The sequence below is a fragment of the Doryrhamphus excisus genome, linkage group LG5 (genome assembly GCF_037039965.1).
Source record: "Doryrhamphus excisus strain RoL-2023G ecotype Guam linkage group LG5, RoL_Dexc_Guam_v1.1, whole genome shotgun sequence".
Classification (NCBI taxonomy): Eukaryota; Metazoa; Chordata; class Actinopteri; order Syngnathiformes; family Syngnathidae; genus Doryrhamphus; species Doryrhamphus excisus.
In genome coordinates, this window is record NC_136361.1 from 17487663 (window position 1) to 17507407 (window position 19745).

Sequence of the window (19745 nt, forward strand, 5' to 3'; positions counted from 1 at the left end):
CCCCTGAAGTTACGAAACTAAAGCTATTAAAATGCAAGGATGTCAACATCAGATTGCTTATCTACTTATCAGCGCTCATGTGAATTTTCTCCCACAATTACAATAAAATTAATCAAATTAATTACGATCAATAGTTCAAGTTAATTAAGATAAAAAGGTGGATGATATTTGACTGGTACTGTATATGGATAATGTGCTTTTAGGTGAAGATGAGAGTACCTGGCATTTTTGGATGCATCAGGCCGCAGTATCTTGACAGCCACCAGCAGAGGGCGCCCTTTCCTCACGTTGAAGGGGAACTCCAGGTTGGGGAGGTCCTGGGGGTTTTCTATTTCACACAGGTGCACCTTCCACCACAATGGCAACACAGTTTAAGCACCTTCAACACCCGCATCAACAAACGTACTTGTCACTGCATGTCCCCACCTCGCCAAACTGCCCCTCCCCGAGTTTCTCCTTGAAGATCAGACACTGACGGGGCAGCTCTGGTAAGGGGGTGGCGTCCGCCCCACCGGGGCTGGATGAGGCCAGGGCGGGGACGGCGTAGGTGTTGTTGCCGCTAACGCCCTGCAGGCTTACGATGTCGGCCTCGGCGTAGTGCGGCACACTGGGGGGAAGCGGGGGGGACACGGGCGGCGACAGAGCGGGGTAAGGCGGTGACCCGGGGTAGGGAGGAGGCTCGTCCTGCGACAGGGGGAAACTCTTCTCCAGGTCCAAATCCAGTCCACAGGCTAAAAACAAGACGTAGTGTACACTTGTTACACAAAGATAAACAACTACTGCTGGATACAAAATGGAGGGGAATGAAAGATTTTGGAAATGATAACAAAGTTACGGCGCCTCTCCAATAATGAACACCTTACAGATGCCTGGTATTCTCTGCATTTGAGTAAACAGACTCCCCTTGTCCACTATGAGGAAATACAGTATTCCATTTAAATAGTCCAGAATATAAAGTGGTTACATTGCATCTCATTACTAATAATAGAACCATCATAAAAAGACAACATGGATTCCCTTCATTGATTGACAGATAGAGCTTCCAGAGTCCAAAGAAGGAGGCTAGAAAAGGTACCCAATTCCCAGAAAGGGTGAGAACATTAGCAAAAAGAGTGAAATGACGGACGTATGTTAGGACTTGGGCGGCACGGCGGTCGAGTGGTTAGCGCGCAGACCTCACAGCTAGGAGAACTGGGTTCAATTCCAACCTCGGCCATCTCTGTGTGGAGTTCCTCCCACATTCCAAAAACATGCTAGGTTAATTAGCGACTCCAAATTGTCCATAGGTATGAATGTGAGTGTGAATGGTTGTTTGTCTATATGTGCCCTGTGATTGGCTGGCGACCAGTCCAGGGCGTACCCCGCCTCTCGCCCGAAGACAGCTGGGATAGGCTCCAGCAACCCCACACGACCCTCGTAAGGATAAGCGGTAGTAAATGAATGATTTAATAAAAATGGAAAAACAATTAGCGCCTAACACTCACAAATACAAGTGTCCTTGAACCCCTCACACTGAAAAGAGAATGGAGCAGAAAGGAGTCCATTGCTCTGTGTGCATTATATGAACAAGTAAGTAAGATTTTATCGATATTGCAGATTTTATCGATATTGGCGTTCCAATCCTCGCACGGTACCGCAGTGACTCCAAATTGTCCATAGGTATGAATGTGAGTGTGAATGGTTGTTTGTCTATATGTGCCCTGTGATTGGCTGGCGACCAGTCCAGGGTGTACCCCGCCTCTCGCCCAAAGACAGCTGGGATAGGCTCCAGCACCCCCGGCGACCCTCGTGAAGAAAAGCGGTAAAAAATGAATGAATGTTAGGACTTACAGGAAAGAGGCATGCACCACAAGATGAAGAGCCAACCCCGACAGGCGTCTACGTATGTCGGCAGCGGAGGCGATGCGGGAGCCTACTTTAGCTACATTTGCCCAGACTAAGGTCTCTTACCATGGGGCACATTGAGGTTCTTTTCCTGAGCCTGACAGGTGCCGGGCCTGGAGCCTTTCCTGTGATCTGACAGGAGCAGGTGATAGGCCGGGTTGTTTAACAGCAAGGCTGAGAGACCACAACATACACATATACACACAAATACACACACACACACACCGCGATACAACATCAAGTGGACATGTGACAAAACAAAATAAGGTACTGTTAGCATGTCAATCCATCAATAAAAAACGGGGACGGTGGGATGCAGGGGCACAGCAAGTACAAGCATGTTAAAAGAAAACAAGCAAAAGTGGATGAAATGGTGGATGTTCAAACCATGGCATGCCAGTCTCATGCGGTGCGGCACGACGACACGCATGCCCTCATTTTCATCAGTCATCCTTTTCTTTCCCCCTTCAAAATAAAAGCTCCTCTGTGGCCCTCGGAGCAGTACATCCTCACTCATGTAATCATCCAGGTGAACTATTTTCTAAATACACTACTTCAACTAAAGTTTGGGGACTTTTTTGGGGGGGTACAGCGTCCTTGGGTTCCATAAAATGCCTAATAAAATGCATTATTATTATTATTACGGTACTATTTGTAGTATTATTACAGGAAAGAAGGACCTTTTCTCTTCCTAGTGCACAAAGCAAAATCAATAAAGGCATATTCAGTTGTAGTAGAGGCCGAGTGGGTAGTGCGCAGGCCACACAGCTAGGAGAACTGGGTTTGATTCCCCCTTCTGTGTGGAGTTTGCATGTTCTCCCCGTGCATGCGTGGGTTTTCTCCGGGTACTCCGGTTTCCTCCCACATTCCAAAAACATGCTAGGTTAATTGGCGACTCCAAATTGTCCATAGGTATGAATGTGAGTGTGAATGGTTGTTTGTCTATATGTGCCCTGTGATTGGCTGGCGACCAGTCCAGGGTGTACCCCGCCTCTTGCTCAAAGACAGCTGGGATAGGCTCCAGCACCCCCATGACCCTTGTGAGGATAAGCGGTAGAAAATGAATGTTGTAGGAGACACCGAGTGGGTTGAGCGCAAGCCACATAGCTAGGAGAACTGGGTTTGATTCCTCCTTCGGCCATCTCTGTGTGGAGTTTTCGTGCGTTTTCTCCGGGTACTCCGGTTTCCTCCCACATTCCAAAAACATGCTAGGTTAATTGGCGACTCCAAATTGTCCATAGGTATGAATGTGAGTGTGAATGGTTGTTTGTCTATATGTGCCCTGTGATTGGCTGGTGACCAGTCCAGGGTGTACCCCGCCTCTCGCCCGAAAATGAATGAATGTTGTAGTAGAAGTTAAAAAATGTAGAAAAGTGGGGTTTTAGGCCCCAACTCAATGACCTATGACCTCAAAAGGCTCCCAAAAATGTGAGTCAAAATGGTCCCCTCTGAAAAGTGTGCTTTAAGGTCTCCAATGGGGGGTCTGGGAGGTTTCCAAGGTGCTTTTTTAATGTCTGACCAGGACGCCCAATGAGATGTTCTATGATTTTATACAACCCTTTGACCCCAAAAGACGACGGCCTTGAACTAAATGGACTTTGCAAAACAGCAGACAAATGTACCCCTCTGAAAGTGGCGTTTTAGGCCATTGTTGGGTCCATCTGGGAGCCCTAATGAGATGGCCTCAGTATCCTGGCACAACTCCCTAATGCAAAAATTTTGCATAACAAAACTCTGTTTTAGATAAGTTCAGCCGAGATCCTTCATGAGGCTTTGGTAGGTAGACTAAAAAGGGGTCATGGCAAAGACCTGAAAAATTCAGCAATTTTGTACAATTGTGCAACAGGATAAAAGAGCAGACATGACCCGTTGCCGTTTGAGGCCATTTTTGGTCCAGCTTATGAGGGTTTGTTGCAGACCACAAGGCCCACAAGCTGGGCTGGGAAGCAACCTGAAAAAATGTAAAAACATTAAAAAAAAACAATAATTTTTTAGGAAATTTATAGTCCAATTAGGACTATGAATTTGTTTGTGACGCTGGCCCAAAACAGGGCTACAGTAATTTCCTGAAAAAAACACAACACAAATTAAGACCAAAAATAAAGCCCATTTAAAAGCTCCATTCCAGGCCATTTTTACTTCATGGAGGAGTAATGGCAGGTGTCCCGAAACTTTTGTCCATGCATTCAATGAGTGACATACATATAATTCTCCTGGCAAAGAGCGCAAGAGCTTGGGCACGTGTGAAGAAATCTGAAGTGGCGAAATTTAAAGCCCGTGTGTGTGTGCGTGCTTCAATAGTAAACAACCTCTATCAGCGTGTTGTGTTCAAGTGCCTCTCTCAGCAGGACATGCTGTAAATGGCTGCATGGAAGTGTGTGTGTTAACCCACCAGTGCTGTCACGGTGGTCGCGTGGGCGGAGCAAGGCGCTGGGCTCCTGGTACTCGCACTCGCCCTCCCGCTCGGGGTCATCGGGGAAGGTGTGTATGCGCTGGTAGCGGCTGGAGTAGCTGTGCGTGTTGTTGATGACCACGTTGTCCGAGGGGACGGACAGGTGGACGCGCAGCTCGTCACTTGAGAGGCTGTTCTGGGCCTGCCGTGGGTAACATGAGCACACCACATAACCATCCATGGAGTTCAACCCCCCCCCCAACAATATTTTATGCAGGTGTACAAACCTTCCCCAGCAGTTTTTTCCAGTATTGCCTCCACAGGATGACGGCAATGACAGCCAGCAGCAGTAATATGATGCCGACTAGGCAGCCAATCAGAATGGCGGTGTTGCTACTATCATCCTTGGCCACCGGAAGCCCCGCCTTTGGAGACACGGCGGCAAACTCGGAGCCTGGGATAGATGAGAAGAAGGTGACGTCAACCGGTATCCATTTTTTGTGATGCTTGTTGTTTAGTGCAGCAGTCAGCTAGTCAGTGGGGATCTATGCTGAGAGTTATTTGTCTTATCTTACACACACACACACACACACACACACACACACACACACACACACACACGCACACACACACACGCACACACTGAGGTCACTCCTGCATAGTTTCATCACCTAACATATCTGGGGCCTCTCTAGGGGCCGCTATGCGGAGAAAAGAATGTGCTCTTCAACAACTTGAACCATGAATCAACACAATGAGGCTGTTTGATCATCTTTCAAGGTCAAACGCGGCATGCAGGTATGTACCGACACACACACACTCCCGCATGCACACGCACACACACACAAAGTCTCCAGCCTGTCAGCACCATGGTGGTAACAAACCCCCAACAAAAAAAAGAACTTCCAGTTACAGTAAAGTCTCGTTATATCAATATTCTCGGGAGTCGGAAAAAATATCGATATAACCGGACTATCGATATATCCGATCCTGTGCCGAACTGCATTAAAAGTGGGCGGATCTTTAATATGGCATGTAATTTTCTCCTTGAGTTCATGGATTGCGTATCTAGCATGCTTTTGTACTGTAGTGAAGTGAAAAATAAACTTATGCATTAAATAAAAACGTCTTTACACTTTTTTAATGACTATTTCTTTTCTAAAATTCAACCAATGCAAAATCCTTACGCTTCAGCAGACAAAACCATAAACATTGTTGCAAAAAATGATTGCATTCATATACATAACACAATTCGGTTAAAGTCAGATGGGTCACATTTTTTTTCAACATTTATCAGTAAAGCTAGTGCCAAGAATATTGAACACATCTGAAAACACTAAGTCTATTAAAGTAAATTATACAAATATTTACTCCTTTACTTCAAAAGATTGTTTAATACTTACTTCATATTAATTACCTGTAATCCTCTAATTACAGTCCGTCGGTGGAAAAGCCGAAACGGTGTTAGCCGAAAATCAAACAATACGCCGTTTACAGATTTCGCTAATGGTGGTATTGAAATCCTTAAGCAAATATTGATTCAGCTTTAAGCTTCTTTTGTATCGATATAAGCAGACCAAATTGGCTGGCGGGAGATGAAAAGGGCATCGTAGTAACCGGATTATCGTAATAACCGGAACTAATTATATCATAAAAGACTAGAAATTTGCTGGGAAATGAAAATAGTATCGTAATAAGCAGTACTATCGATATAACCGATATCGATATAACGAGACTTTACTGTATGTTTTAAGTGTCCAAAAAAACCCGGCAAACATGCACTTTGTGCCACCACGGCCATGTTGTTATTCTTCATAAACATATTATGTGTTAGTGTTCTTGATGCACACAGTGGAACACCTGAAGTTGAATAAAAACTTTATTTTCTTAAACTTAAAACACATACTACTACCTCCCCCACATGTACTATGTAGTAAATAGGTTCCAAAATATTGTACACGGCTAGTAACTTGAGGTATTTGACATCATCGGGCAGTTTCATCAACTTATAGTATCGCGCTATGATGTCATACGAGGGGTAAACGTTGCCTCGGGACAGATTTGTGTCCGTTTTGTGTTATGTTGTCCATCCCACATCATCAAAGAATAGCAGTTTTAATGTATTTTAGATTTACTTCATTTGACTACACGGCGGTTAACTTCTTTTTACACTTGAATGGCAGTTAAAAACATTGAAAAGCACAATGCATGCTTTCCTCTACCTGAGACGCCATGTGTCCATCATGCGCCATCAAAGATTTATATAGGTTTAATATCATTGATGACAGTTAATGATTAAAACCCTGCCTGTACAATTAATATACAGTAACTCTTTAATGATGGTGACAGTTTGACCTTGAAACCGACTCCAACCCGAGACGTTCCACTGTATTAGTAGGCCACCCATTTTTTTTTTTTTTTTTTCTTAAAGCCGCCTCACCTGACAGCATCCAGTTAGCAGTGGTGTTCATCATGAAGGTGGAGGTGGCAGTGGTGGGAGATACTAAAGGAGGTGGAGGAGGAGAAGCAGAGAGTATGGACAAAGAAGGAGGGTGTGAATGAGCAGAGAGGCGATGAAAGGAGGAAAGCGACCAATGAGGAGGATGGGATCTGCCCAAGTAGAGTAAACGGTTGACGCTAAAGATACCAGGATGTTGTGTGTGATTGTTCAGTATGATCCTTAGCTGGTTTCTGCGTCAAAAGTTAAGATGCTCTGTTAAGATCTCTGTAGCACTTGTCATAATGGCAAAAGTGAAAAATGATAAGCAAAGGAGGAGAAAGTGAAGACGAGTGAAGGATGATGGGTAATGAGAGCAGCCTCCAGACAAAGAGAACGCTGGAAGCAGGAGTCGGACTCACCAGTGGTGGCGTTGGAGGTGCTGCGACTCGGCACTGGGAAGGAAGAAGAGGTGCGGTTGAGGAAAGGAGAGGAACTTGTGGTGGGAAGAATGGAGTTTGTCTGCTTTCTGTCCTTTTCAAAAGGCTCTGCAAGAGAGAGTAGAAACATTATAAAAGTATATTTTGGTCACCTTATTTAGCTAAAACTGAGCATTATTATGAAGATAAAAAGTAAAATGTAACACTAAACTAATTAGAATGTGAAAGCGTGCCTCACAACAGTTTTTCAAGCTTGCTGGTTTCCTGCCAGGAATCCAAACAATGTATCATTTATCACAAGCACTGCAGGGATATGAAGGCTTTTCATCATCCTGGGTTAGTTCATTAATTAGTAACATTAACATAGTTAATTAGGAAGATTAATACAGAGAGCTGCAGGGTCAGTGTGATACAGCATCAATGTGCAGGTTTTATTTGTTTTTTTCCCCCCAACATAATGCAATCTGCCCTAAAAACTGTTCCCTGCCAGTTTGGGCTGCCTGTGACATTGCCAGTCTATTATTATGTTGACTTTTCTACTCATATAAATCATGTTGTATCATCATAATGACCAAAAAGAAGTTTGGGATGGCTCTGAAAGCTTGGTTTCAGGGAGTTTTTCCAGCCCCAGGTCCCTGTGACATCACAATGAGTCGGACTTCCTTTTATGGGCGTGCCCGAGTACAAGCTGTACAAGCTGAGTGGGTGGGACCAATCAGAGCAAAGTAGGTATGCCCGGAGGCGGGCCATGGGTGGAATACATTAAAAGAGATTGTTTTGGAAATGCAAGGAAATACAGCTGGAATAGGTGCAGATTCTGGAAGATCTAGTGAGCTTTCTGTGCGGGTTATAGCATGTAGCTACACTGCAGGAGTCCACGTCTTAATACAAAGGGCCAAAAATGAGCATATTAGGTCCCCTTTAACTGACACAAACTAAAATAAAACACAATAAAAATGAACAAAAATCAAAATACAAAAGTAAAAAGGAAAAGTACAATTAAACTAAATTAAAATTAAAACTAATAATATGATAGTACATATCATATAATAAATCATTTAATTATAAATTAAATTAAATAACGGTAAAAATAAATACATGTCTTAAAATTCTGAAATAAGGGACATGGGCAAGGCACTGACTGTGCACAAAAGTCTTGTGGTGCAAAAGAAAAAAAAAAAAACTACAGCAGTAATAATAATAATATAATAGTAGTAGTAATAGAAGACATGGTAGTGGTAATAAAAAACACAAAACATGTCCCATCACAACATTATGATCATAATAATAACACAGGCTACTGTTGTGGCCGTAATCCACTCCAAGCTAAAACTTGGTAATACAAGTGTCAAGGTGACTATAGGGGTGTTAGTTCACATCTAGAGGGCTCTAATAATGTTGAAAACTGTATTTAGAAGATTGTAAACAACTACTATCTAAGATTTAAAAAAATGTGATTTATGTATAAGTAATGAATGCTACTTTGCAGATATTCACTGGAATCAAGTAACCACGATAAACAAGTGATTACTGTGTTTTTTTTGGTGCTGCCCAATCCCAATCCCAATCCCAAACACGGCATGAATAGAGATACCCACCAGACAGGAATGATATCTCGCTGAGGAGCAGCCAGCGGTCTGAGAAGTAGAACTTGCAGCGCAGAATCTGAGCCGTGTGTCCTCCCAGCGGCAGGGAGATGGTCCGAGAAGAGGGATCCTTCAGATCCTCCAGGGGGACGGGCAGTGCGAGCGCTGGAGACGACCACGGCTGGAGGATGCCAGGCTTGAAGAGACAATCCACCTTGTTGAACACCCGCACACCTTGAGTGTGACGGTTGTTACTGTGCACCTAGAGTAGGAGGAGGAGGAGGAGCGGGAGGGTCAGAATAGATAATACACAAATAACTCTGTGGTAGGTTCCTTCATTCAACTCAGCTGGGCACATTTTATTAGTAAACAAAATATCAACACATTGTCAGCCTCCTTGCTGTCACTGTAATTGCTTCTGCAAGAGTTTGAGTGCAAAGTGACTGCTGATGAGGAAACCGAAAACACTGCAGAAAGAGGAGGCGGATAGGGAGTCAAAAATAGAAAATGGACGCCATACATGCCAAACAACAATGGCAGCTCTGTATTCACTGCAAAAGGTCGGAACACTGGTGAATGACCGGCAACAGATGCACAACTTATTACACCCTCAAAGCATTGAAAGATTATGTTTGACTAATATTAACATTTCGGCACGGCGGTCGAGTGATTAGCGCGCAGACCTCACAGCTAGGAGACAAGGGTTCAATTCCACCCTCGACCTCAACCCTCGGTTTCTTCACAAATTCCAAAAACATGCTAGGTTAATTGGCGACTCCAAATTGTCCATAGGTATGAATGTGAGTGTGAATGGTTGTTTGTCTATATGTGCCCTGTGATTGGCTGGCGACCAGTCAAGAGTGTACCCCGCCTCTCGCCCGAAGACAGCTGGGATAGGCTCCAGCACCCTTGTGAGGAAAAAGCGGTAGAAAATAAATTAATTAATAAAAATGGAAAAACAATTAGCACCTAACACTCACAAATACAAGTGTCCTTGAACCCCTCACGCTGTAAAGAGAATGGAGCAGAAAAAAGATTATATGAACAAGTAAGTAAGATTTTATCGATGAATGAATAATATTACATTTTCAGAATTTGGATTTGGACAATTTACAATTGTATGCTAACAATGTGAGACTTTCAGTACGTCAAAGGATTGACGTATTTTGCATTCTCTATTGTGCTAGCCACTGCTGGCTTTTGTGTGACAGCTAATAAACACTAAAGTGAGGTCCATCCCATTCTTATTGGGTGTTTAATTTGTCCAGTATTTCGCCTATTTTTCCACTTGCATGATATTGAATACTTCCAAAGGGGAGAAACTGGAACAAAACAGTCCACCAGCATCCAGGAAGAGATCATTTTCCACCTTCACGGTTGCACTGTAGCGATGACAAAAATCAGCAAGACAACCGAATAAGCCGTCGAGGTTAAAATTGTTGAACTTAGCGACAAATAAAATCAAAAGAAGTCACATTGTTAACCTTGCACCTCATTCGGAGCCCTGCTAACGTGATCCACATGTGAGCGCACACGAAGCGACAGCTGCGCCACATGTTGAGTTGTAAGTTGCTTCTTTGTGCGCGCGTGTTAGCAAAAGTCACAGTGGTGGTCTGGAAAGTCAACAGAAACAAGACTGTGTCAATCTAAATTCTCTACTGGGAATTTCCTGTGATCCTTTTGTTTTTTTTTTTTGGTGCAACCTCTCTGTGTTCTTACAAGGTCGTGTTTCAATAAAATCCCATAGGACTAAAAAAAAAACAAAAAAAAAACTGGCTTGTGTTGAGCAATTAGCTGCAGGTTAAGTCCAAGAATCAGGCGCTGACCTCTTGAGTGGGACAAATCCAGTGACTAGATGGCAATGACATATGAGGTTGGTGTTGGAAAACCCCTGGTGAAAATCCAGGAAACAGGCAACGCTTAAAGAAACATTTTGGGACTTTGGAAAGGGGTTGGCAAACTTTGGCCCGGCATGCCAGTTGCTTAAAACTTAAACATACAAGCTGGCAACATGACATGCAAGTAGTCAGAGTCAATCGGAGACAATCTTTTGATGGTTTAAGTAGCTTATCACATGCAGCCATCCACCCACTCCACTGTCTAGGGACATCCACACTGTCTAGGGATCGACCGATATGTTTTTTTGGGGGGGCCGATGTCGATACCGATTTTTTTCATCAGCCTTAGCCGATGATTTTGCTTGGGCAGATATTTGTAGCCGATACTGCTTTTGCTCCCTCAATTTACATGAAAAAATGACAATGATAACAAATATTACAGGTCTCAAGTTTAAAAAAACATTTTTTTTGAAATGTAAACACTGAACACAGTAGGATTCAGCTTTCTTAAACACACATTTAAACGGCATTATCAACTTTAGAAGGAATAAATATTCACGTTCATGCTACTTATTTCAAAGCAGGCGTCAATATTTAAGATAAGATAAGATATGCCTTTATTTGTCCCTCAGTGGGGAAATTTGCATTGCACAGCACAGAGTACAGAGTCAGTTAAGCAGTACAAAATACACAATATAGAAAAATAAACAATATAAACAACCCAAGTATTAACAAAATCAACAGTTTTTCCCAGAGTTATATACAAATACAGTATGTAGATAATATGAAACAAGACCAGTCTATACACTGAGATCTTGCTAGTGAGTTAATATGAAGCATTATGGAAATACTTCACATAGAACTTAGAATATTGAATTTAGAGCTTTTAATATTGCACATGGAGGTTGATCAGATATTGCAAAGTGAATGAGGTCTGGAGTAACTATACCGAGTATTCATTCATTTTCTACCGCTTTTTCTCACGAGGGTCGTGGGGGTGCTGGAGCCTATCCCAGCTGTCTTCGGGCGACAGGCGGGGTACACCCGGGACTGGTGGCCAGCCAATCACAGGGCACATACGTATAGACAAACAACCATTCACACTCACATTCATACCTATGGACAATTTGGAGTCACCAATTAACCTAGCATGTTTTTGGAATGTGGGAGGAAACCGGAGTACCCGGAGAAAACCCACGCATGCACAGGGAGAACATGCAAACTCCACACAGAGATGGCTGAGGGTGGAATTGAACCCTGGTCTCCTAGCTGTGAGGTCTGCGCGCTAACCACTAGACCGCCGTGTCGCCCTATACCGAGTATAAAAGCAAGTATTTCAACTAAGTTTAACTGTTAGAGGCTAGTTAAAAGTTGAAAACATACCCTTCACCATTGTTGCAGTGTGGGAGGGGTACCGCGACTGCGTGTGTTACAGGGTCCTCCGGCAACACAAAGCTGCCCGGTGGATGCCTGTCTGAAAATAATGCGGCGGAAAATTACATCGGCGAACCCACGCGCGTATCGGCCGATACGATTCAAATAAAGAGCGTAAATATCGGCCGATCTTTAATCCACATACTTTTATCATTCTTAGATCATATTGTACAGTATATTACGTACATTACAGATGTTTTCTCCATCCCTGGAGACAACATTGCTGTAATCTGTTGTGGCTTGTTGTATTTTATAGGTTGCACGCATCAAATGACCTCCAGGAGTTTGTTTGCAGGGCTTCATTAGAGGCATAAATAAAGCATTAGCCTCCCATTACTCTGCCGCGATGCTCGACTTACCATAATGAGGTTATTCATTTACCAGATCAAAGCCTTCATTAAAAAAAAAAAAAAAACACAAAAAGGTCTTTGTCAGCATTGTTATCTTAGCTCAACACATGGAAATCATTTTGGAGGGTCTTACTTAGAATAACATTTATAGGCGTTATTCATGAGCATATGGATTTATGCATCAAGTTGTTCCAGAATACAATTCAGGTCATGTGGCCCAAAGTGGAAATGGCCGGCGGTATGAAGAATGAAGAACATCTGGACACAAATGATTATTTGGGGGTACTTGTGCCCCAAGTGGGGATTCATACGAATGCAGACAGGAAATTGAAATGGGAGCGAGGCGATTGCACAAGGTACAGAATTCTGTTTAACCACAGCTCCAAAAATGTGTCACACACACACAGCAAGAGGTTCCAAGGGCATCACAAAGACCTGTTGGCAGTCGACTGCATGCATAAATAGGAAAATCTAAGAGATTTTGAGGATAGTGCATGAGTTCCGGATAGAGGATGAACTACCTTGGAATCCAAATCAGAGCGTTGTTTAAAACATGTCCTGAGGAAGGTTGGAGCTCACGTCACGTTTATTGTATTCAATTTTTATTTTTATTTTACTAGTCTGTGCAGCACTTTGGAAACTCTATATAAATACACTAAATAATAATATAATATAATCATATAATAATATAATAAAACTATATAAATAAAGTGGATTGGATAAGATTAGATTAAAAAAAAACACCAAACGTGTCCTGTCACTGAAAATTAATTAATAACAACATTATGATCATAATAATAAAACAGGCGACTGCTGTGGCCATAATCCATTCCAAGCTAAAACTTGGTACTACAAGTGTGAAGGTGACTATAGGGGTGTTAGTTCACATCTAGAGGGCTCTAATAATGTTGAAAACAGTATTTAAAAGGCTGTAAACCACTACTATCTAAGTTAAAAAAATGTGATTTATAACTAATGAATGCTACTTTGCAGATATTCACAGGAATCAAGTAATTAATTACTAATTAACAAGACTATTTTTTAAAGTTTTCTATGGCCTGGTTCGGCCCTGCTCACAGCAATAGCCAAAGATCCTCTATATAACAAAAGTGGTCTGCTGTTTTCAGGGATCTCCTGCAAAATGGGAGTCACTTCCACGTTTTGAGCTGACCTAGCGGGCCAATCTAATCCAAAACACAGCTGCTGCCACTGCTGCTTACCTGCATGGTGTGGAAGACGCGTGGCTTCTCAAAGTGGAACTCAATGTCCACGCTGGGCTTCCCGAGAACATCTCTGTTCCAGCCCAGGTAGTCGTAGCCCGACCACACCCTCAGCTCTTTGGTTTCGATGAAGTCGTCCCCACCCAGGACGCCGTCGCACAGCTGACCCAGGCCACCAAACTGCATCCTGCATACACACACACACGGCAACACAAGGTCACGACACTGACAAACAAACATAGTAAGGTCACCAAACCTGCGGTGACTCTCCTGTCTCACATTAGCGCACATCTGCACCGAAATACGTCTGGATCGCATCAAAAGGTGTTAGCTTACTCATAAGCAAAACATCCCAGGCCCATTAACCGCACAGCCCGAGCGAGCGAGCGAGCATGACCCTCTAGCGGCTTGCCAAAACATTAGCACCAGGAAACATGCCTCCAAATCCCCCAGCAACTAAAATAACACCGTGGGTCCTGTTTGTATTAGGCCTTGAGGAAGGAGCAGGACAAGATCGGACTCCATGAGCTGAGTGGTACTTGACGGGAAACACGTGTAGCGCGAACGCTTCTTTGCTCAAGCATTTCGGGCCATTTTACAGCCACAAGTGCTTACCTTTGTTCCGTGCTTCCATCGTATGTGGAGTCATTCAGGTAGACGGGCATGCCTGACAGATTCATGACGTGGCCCACTGGAGCTGTATAAGCCTTTAAACCATCTAGTGAAAGACAGAATGCCAACAATTTGTCATTTGATTGCTGAAAAAAGGGCAAAAATGAACAAATTACATGGAGGACTTCAACTTAGGGAGAGAACTAGACAGTTTGTAACCTACAACCTACAGTTAGTGGTGCTACGTTTGCTGTACCATAAACTGTGCTGATTGGTGGAAAAGTGCCCATATTTATGCTATATAACGCGCCTCATCTCAGGCTCGGAGCCGACCTGGCTTACACTCCACGATGGAGGAAACTAACAAGACTCCCAGAAGACAAAGCCAGGACAGCGCTGATTTAAAGCTGTCCTCCTGATGAACGAGGGACTTGGAACGAGGCTACAGAGAAGGTAAGCGCTCATAAATACAGCGAGTGCTCCGGGGATCGTAGAGACCCACGCTATCCATCAGAGGGCGGACACACTAAACTCTGGCAAACATTAGCAAGCCTGTAAATTTGATGCATGGGATGGATGGCGAACACACTTGTAATCATTATTATTGACTCAATCCTCCTTTTCCCCTCTCGTCTTGGGTAGGACTAAATCTAAAATGACACTTAAGTCAACCTTCAATGTCTGAAAGGGAAGATTTGGAAAAATATACTATTTTTTCGGATTTAAAAGCAGAAATAATCTGTTCCAGGATCAAACTGTGGCCATAATAAAACCTATTATGTACATTATTGTTGTGCACATTGTATGTATTAACTGTATTATTATTATTATTATTATTATTATTATTATTATTATTATTTAACTGTATTATTATTACTATTTTTATTTAACTGGATTATTATTTTTTTATTATTATGTAACTGGATTATTATTTTTTTATTATTATGTAACTGGATTATTATTATTATTTAAGTAGATTATTATTATTTTTATTATTATTTAACTAACTGGATTATTATTATTATTTTTATTTAACTGGATTATTATTATTTTTTAAATTATGATTTAACTGGATTATTATTATTTAACTGATTCATTATATTTTTTTATTATTATTATTTAACTGGATTATTATCATTATCATTATTATTATTATTTAACTGGATTATTATTATTATTATTAATTAACTAACAGTTATTATTATTATTAATTAACTGACGGTATTATTATTATCATTATTATTATTATTATTGAACTGTATTATTATTATTATTTAACTGGATTATTATTATTATTTAAGTGGATTATTATTATTTTTATTATTATTTAACTAACTGGATTATTATCATTATCATTATGATTATTTAACTGTATTATTATTATTATTATTATTAATTAACTAACAGTGTTATTATTATTATTAATTAACTAACTGTATTATTATTATCATTATTATTATTATTATTATTATTATTTAACTGTATTATTATTATGTTTTTTTTATATTATTAACTGTACAGGCAAAGTTATCTCGTCAAATACATAGTATAGTTAACCTTTAATTGTGATTACACATGACAGGTATAATCACTGTATTACTGCCAACTTTGCCATATTGTACTGAGCAGCCAGGATGGTTGCTACAGGTTCCAGTTCACCTTTTTTTGATCAACAGCATATTTTTCCTATTTCCTGTTTATTTTCACTGCTACCCTTCTGCCATGACATCATAACCACACCAAAAAAAAGCCAAATAAAAAGCAAAAGTCAAGGTAAGATATGTAAAGAGGACACGCTCACCTGTCCACACGCAGCCGTAGAGTTCCACTCGAAGGCAGACACTCATGACCCTGTCAGCCAGCGGGTAAAAGCGCACCATACGGGCCACTATGGGAGGCCCCAAGTCTTTCAGAACCACATCGTAGGTGTTCTCATTCCCCGACACCACCTTGGAGAAACAAGCACAAATATTCACCCACACTCGCTCTCCCTCCTGTTTTTTGGTAGTTTGGAATCTCGCCCCGAGGCAGGGACTTATTATTCAGGGCGTGCTCCGCTCTTAATCCCAGAAAAGCTCAAATGAAATGCCTGGAACTTTCAAACACAGACGTGACGACTGATTTCAGAGGTGACGCCTCGGGCACAGTATTGCAGTTGCAGCATTTATGCAAGAGTTACACCGGAATTAAATTTGAATAGTGGCTTCCTTACATGAGTGTGATTCTCACGGTAGACGATACAAAGCACAGCTCAAAGTTGATCACTAGTGAAAATATTAGACGCTGACCAAACACAAAGCACAGGTGTTGTCATTGAAACTGAAACTGAAAGGTCTGCTGGGCTCTTTTGTTGCATCTCATGTAAAGTCATAAAAGATGTATTTACATAAAGAACATAAAGCCCTGCACATGGAATCAACCCGCCGTCTCTAGCACTAAGCAATTGTGATGGTCGACTATCGACCAAGTCAAACAAGGTTTTACTGAACCAGGACTCGCGGGTATTCGACTCTTAATTTGTTCACTCACCCAACTGCTGCTAGCTAAATTAAAAAGGAAAGACGGTAACAAATCAACTCTCCTTTCCACTTCCTGTTTCTGTCTGAGCTACCCGCTCACTAACGCCGAGCCTAGCACTCAAACGCGGGAACTCTCAAACTGGCATTCACAAGACCCCCGTCACTAACACCACATGAAGGTGCCGACTGGTGAATCGTGAACCTGACGTGGGTTCATGGGTTTAATGAGTTCTGCTGGGTTGGGTACTCGATTCACTTTCGTGAGAATTGAACTCAAGTCTCCTAGCTGTGAGGCCTGCACGCTAACCACTTGTTCACCGTGCAGCCTACCTCCAAACATGATATAGTGCAAAAAGTGCAAACTACAATTTTAAAACAGTTCTTATCGGTTCTTATCGGTCTTCAGATTGCAAGTCTACCTTATGAAATGTCCAACCTACACTAGAAAGTCGATAGTATTTATCGATTATAGTACACATCAGCGCCGTTTCTAAGCAATTGTGATGGTCGACTATCGACCAAGTCAAACAAGGTTTTACTGAACCAGGACTCGCGGGTATTCGACTCTTAATTTGTTCACTCACCCAACTTCTGCTGGCTAAATTAAAAAGGAAAGACGGTAACATGACAGATCAACTCTCCTTTCCACTTCCTGTTTCTGTCTGAGCTACCCGCTCAACTAACGGCGAGCCTAGCACTCAAACGCGGGAACTCTTAAACTGGCATTCACAAGACTCCCTCACTAACACCACATGAGGATGCCGACTGGTGAATCGTGAACCTGACGTGGGTTCACGGGTTTAGTGAGTCCTGCTGGGTTGGGTACTCGATTCACTTTCGTGAGTGACTCATAAAAAGTCAAGTCAATAAAAGTAATCGAGTTTCCCATCATGACAACGCAAGATATTGTTTGGTGGTCCCTTGTTTGTCAAATCTAATAGGAAGAGATTCTTATCCCTTGAAGGGGAACTGCACTTTTTTGGAATTTTGCGAATCATTCCCAATCCTTATGTGAAACATGTTACTTGTTACATCTCATGTAAAGCCATAAAAGATGTATTTACATAAAGAACATAAAGCCCTGCACATGGAATCAACCCCGCCTTACTTCCTGGCCCCAGCGGTCCTTCCATGTCATCCACTTCACTCCGTCTCGGGAATAGTGGAGCCGATAACTACGGGCAAACTCCTGGCCGTGCCCGTCGGCATGGCGACCCTGTGTGCCCACCAGTGCCAGGAAATGAAGTTTTCGCAGGTCCACCTGCAGAAAATGGGGAGTCAGTTAGCTGGAGCTTTGAGCCCTGATCGGAAATATACAGTCGGGGGAAGGAAGTAGTCATGTGTGGCATTCCTTATGCCCGCTTGTCCTCGCTCGCTTGCGCGGGTATGCTGGCTGACTTTGCTGATAAAAACGGCACAATGCATGCTCTCGGGAAAATTTGAGTATAGCAAAGTAAAATTATATACACGTTCAATTCAAGCAAACTGAAAGTGGTCACCTGAAGATATTCAGCTCCACTGGGGAAGACGGCGCCTGCGGGGCACCAAGCTCCGTCCCCTTCTCCTGTGCTCAACCTAAAAATGGACACACATGAATAATTAAATGATTCAGTGAGTGAACAAGGCACAAATAAAAAGTTATTGAAATACAACACCAATGCCTGTAGCACTCTTACTACTGCAAGCAGACACCCACATACAAACAGGCAAGCTCAGGCTCGGACTATGTACAGATGCACGTACCCCCAAAGGGGAAAAGTAGCAAGTGAGAAAGACAAATCCCACTCTAATGCAAACAATGTAATTATCTGGACAACCACGCAAACTATTTAGCAGCCTTTAACTCATAGTCCATCCAACATTCTGTTCAGGGGCTTCTTTTCAAAATAAAAGCTGTGCCTGAAACCATTAAATCCATTATGTCACGTCAACAGTGATGCTGCTCCCCTCGGGGGAGGGTGAGGTCATGCAGCAGGAAAGAGCCGCATGATTTCACACATACACACACAAGTCTTATGATGGGCGTCAACTACACTCCAGCAAGTGGTGGGATTAGCGCATCATATTGCTTCCTATTCGATACTAGCCGCTTTTGTTCTAGCTAGAATTCTGCAACGCTGTCGTCCATGTCGTGTTTTTAAATTATTTATCCCTGGCTTTTAGCACCCATCCCTCCTCGTTTTCCTTCTGTACCTCCACTGCTGTCTCAGTGTTTCCCCCGTGTCTCTTAGAGAGCGCCTGCAGCTAATAATCTCTTCCACATGGTCAGACTTTCTGCCAAATGTACACACACACACACACACACACACGTATCACTCCTACACATGGTTATTGTAGAATGTTACATGGCTTCCTGACAGACAAGTGGGTAATGTGATTACAAAACAAACACTATCACCTTCATGTCACAATAAACCTCAGGAAAACACATGGTGGGACTTACACGTGCGTTTCTGTACACAAAACAATTGACTGGGGACGGACTATATTGGACACACCTGTACAATTTCATAAAATCCAAAAAAAACAACAAAAAAAAGAAAGAAAAGATACTATTACACTATTCTGTAATAATTTAAAATATCTCTCATTGGTCCCACATTAGTATATTAGAAAAGTGCTGTGGAATTTAGAAGTTTAAAAGTGCCTTTAATAAGCCATACTGGGAATACACTGCTTTGTGTGTCTTTAGCTTTAATTCTAATGAGCTGCGTTTAGGCAAGTCGGTTGTAACTGTTTATTACGGTATTACGGTTGCGACCTGGTTTTCGATATTATAGCTACAAAGAGTTCTGTTCTATAACAAAAAAACCCATTCCATTTATAAATAAGGAATCTTACTTAGTTGAAATTCACTTGTAACGCTCAGTTCTGGAAGCAATTAACAGTGATAGATGAGGGGCGCTTTCACTCTGCATTTGTTCAGCGTAATAGTTGCCATATATCACGTGAAACAACATAACATTAGCGTAACTTTAGCAACATTTATGTAAACTTTAGCTACATTAGTATAGCTATGCGAGCTAAAGTGCT

General features: G+C 42.2%; 1 protein-coding gene across 6 annotated transcripts in view; it reads right to left on the reverse strand.

Moving 5' to 3' along the window:
* ddr1 (discoidin domain receptor tyrosine kinase 1) overlaps positions 1–19745 on the reverse strand; it is a 55035-nt gene that overhangs the window by 4240 nt on the left and 31050 nt on the right. For 2 of the 6 annotated variants that reach the window (XM_058052901.2, XM_078790820.1), the window contains 13 exons: positions 18212–18287; positions 17821–17973; positions 15995–16142; positions 14197–14299; positions 13582–13768; positions 8752–9001; positions 7136–7261; positions 6717–6779; positions 4564–4730; positions 4277–4478; positions 1951–2016; positions 427–731; positions 220–347 (listed from right to left, as the gene is read on the reverse strand). In XM_058052901.2, coding sequence (XP_057908884.2) covers positions 220–347; positions 427–731; positions 1951–2016; positions 4277–4478; positions 4564–4730; positions 6717–6779; positions 7136–7261; positions 8752–9001; positions 13582–13768; positions 14197–14299; positions 15995–16142; positions 17821–17973; positions 18212–18287 — 1974 coding nt within the window. Of the gene's footprint in view, positions 1–219; positions 348–426; positions 732–1950; positions 2059–4276; positions 4479–4563; positions 4731–6716; positions 6780–7135; positions 7262–8751; positions 9002–13581; positions 13769–14196; positions 14300–15994; positions 16143–17820; positions 17974–18211; positions 18288–19745 lie in introns of all 6 variants that reach the window. The other 4 variants (XM_058052899.2, XM_058052904.2, XM_058052906.2 and 1 more) reach the window with 3 other exon arrangements.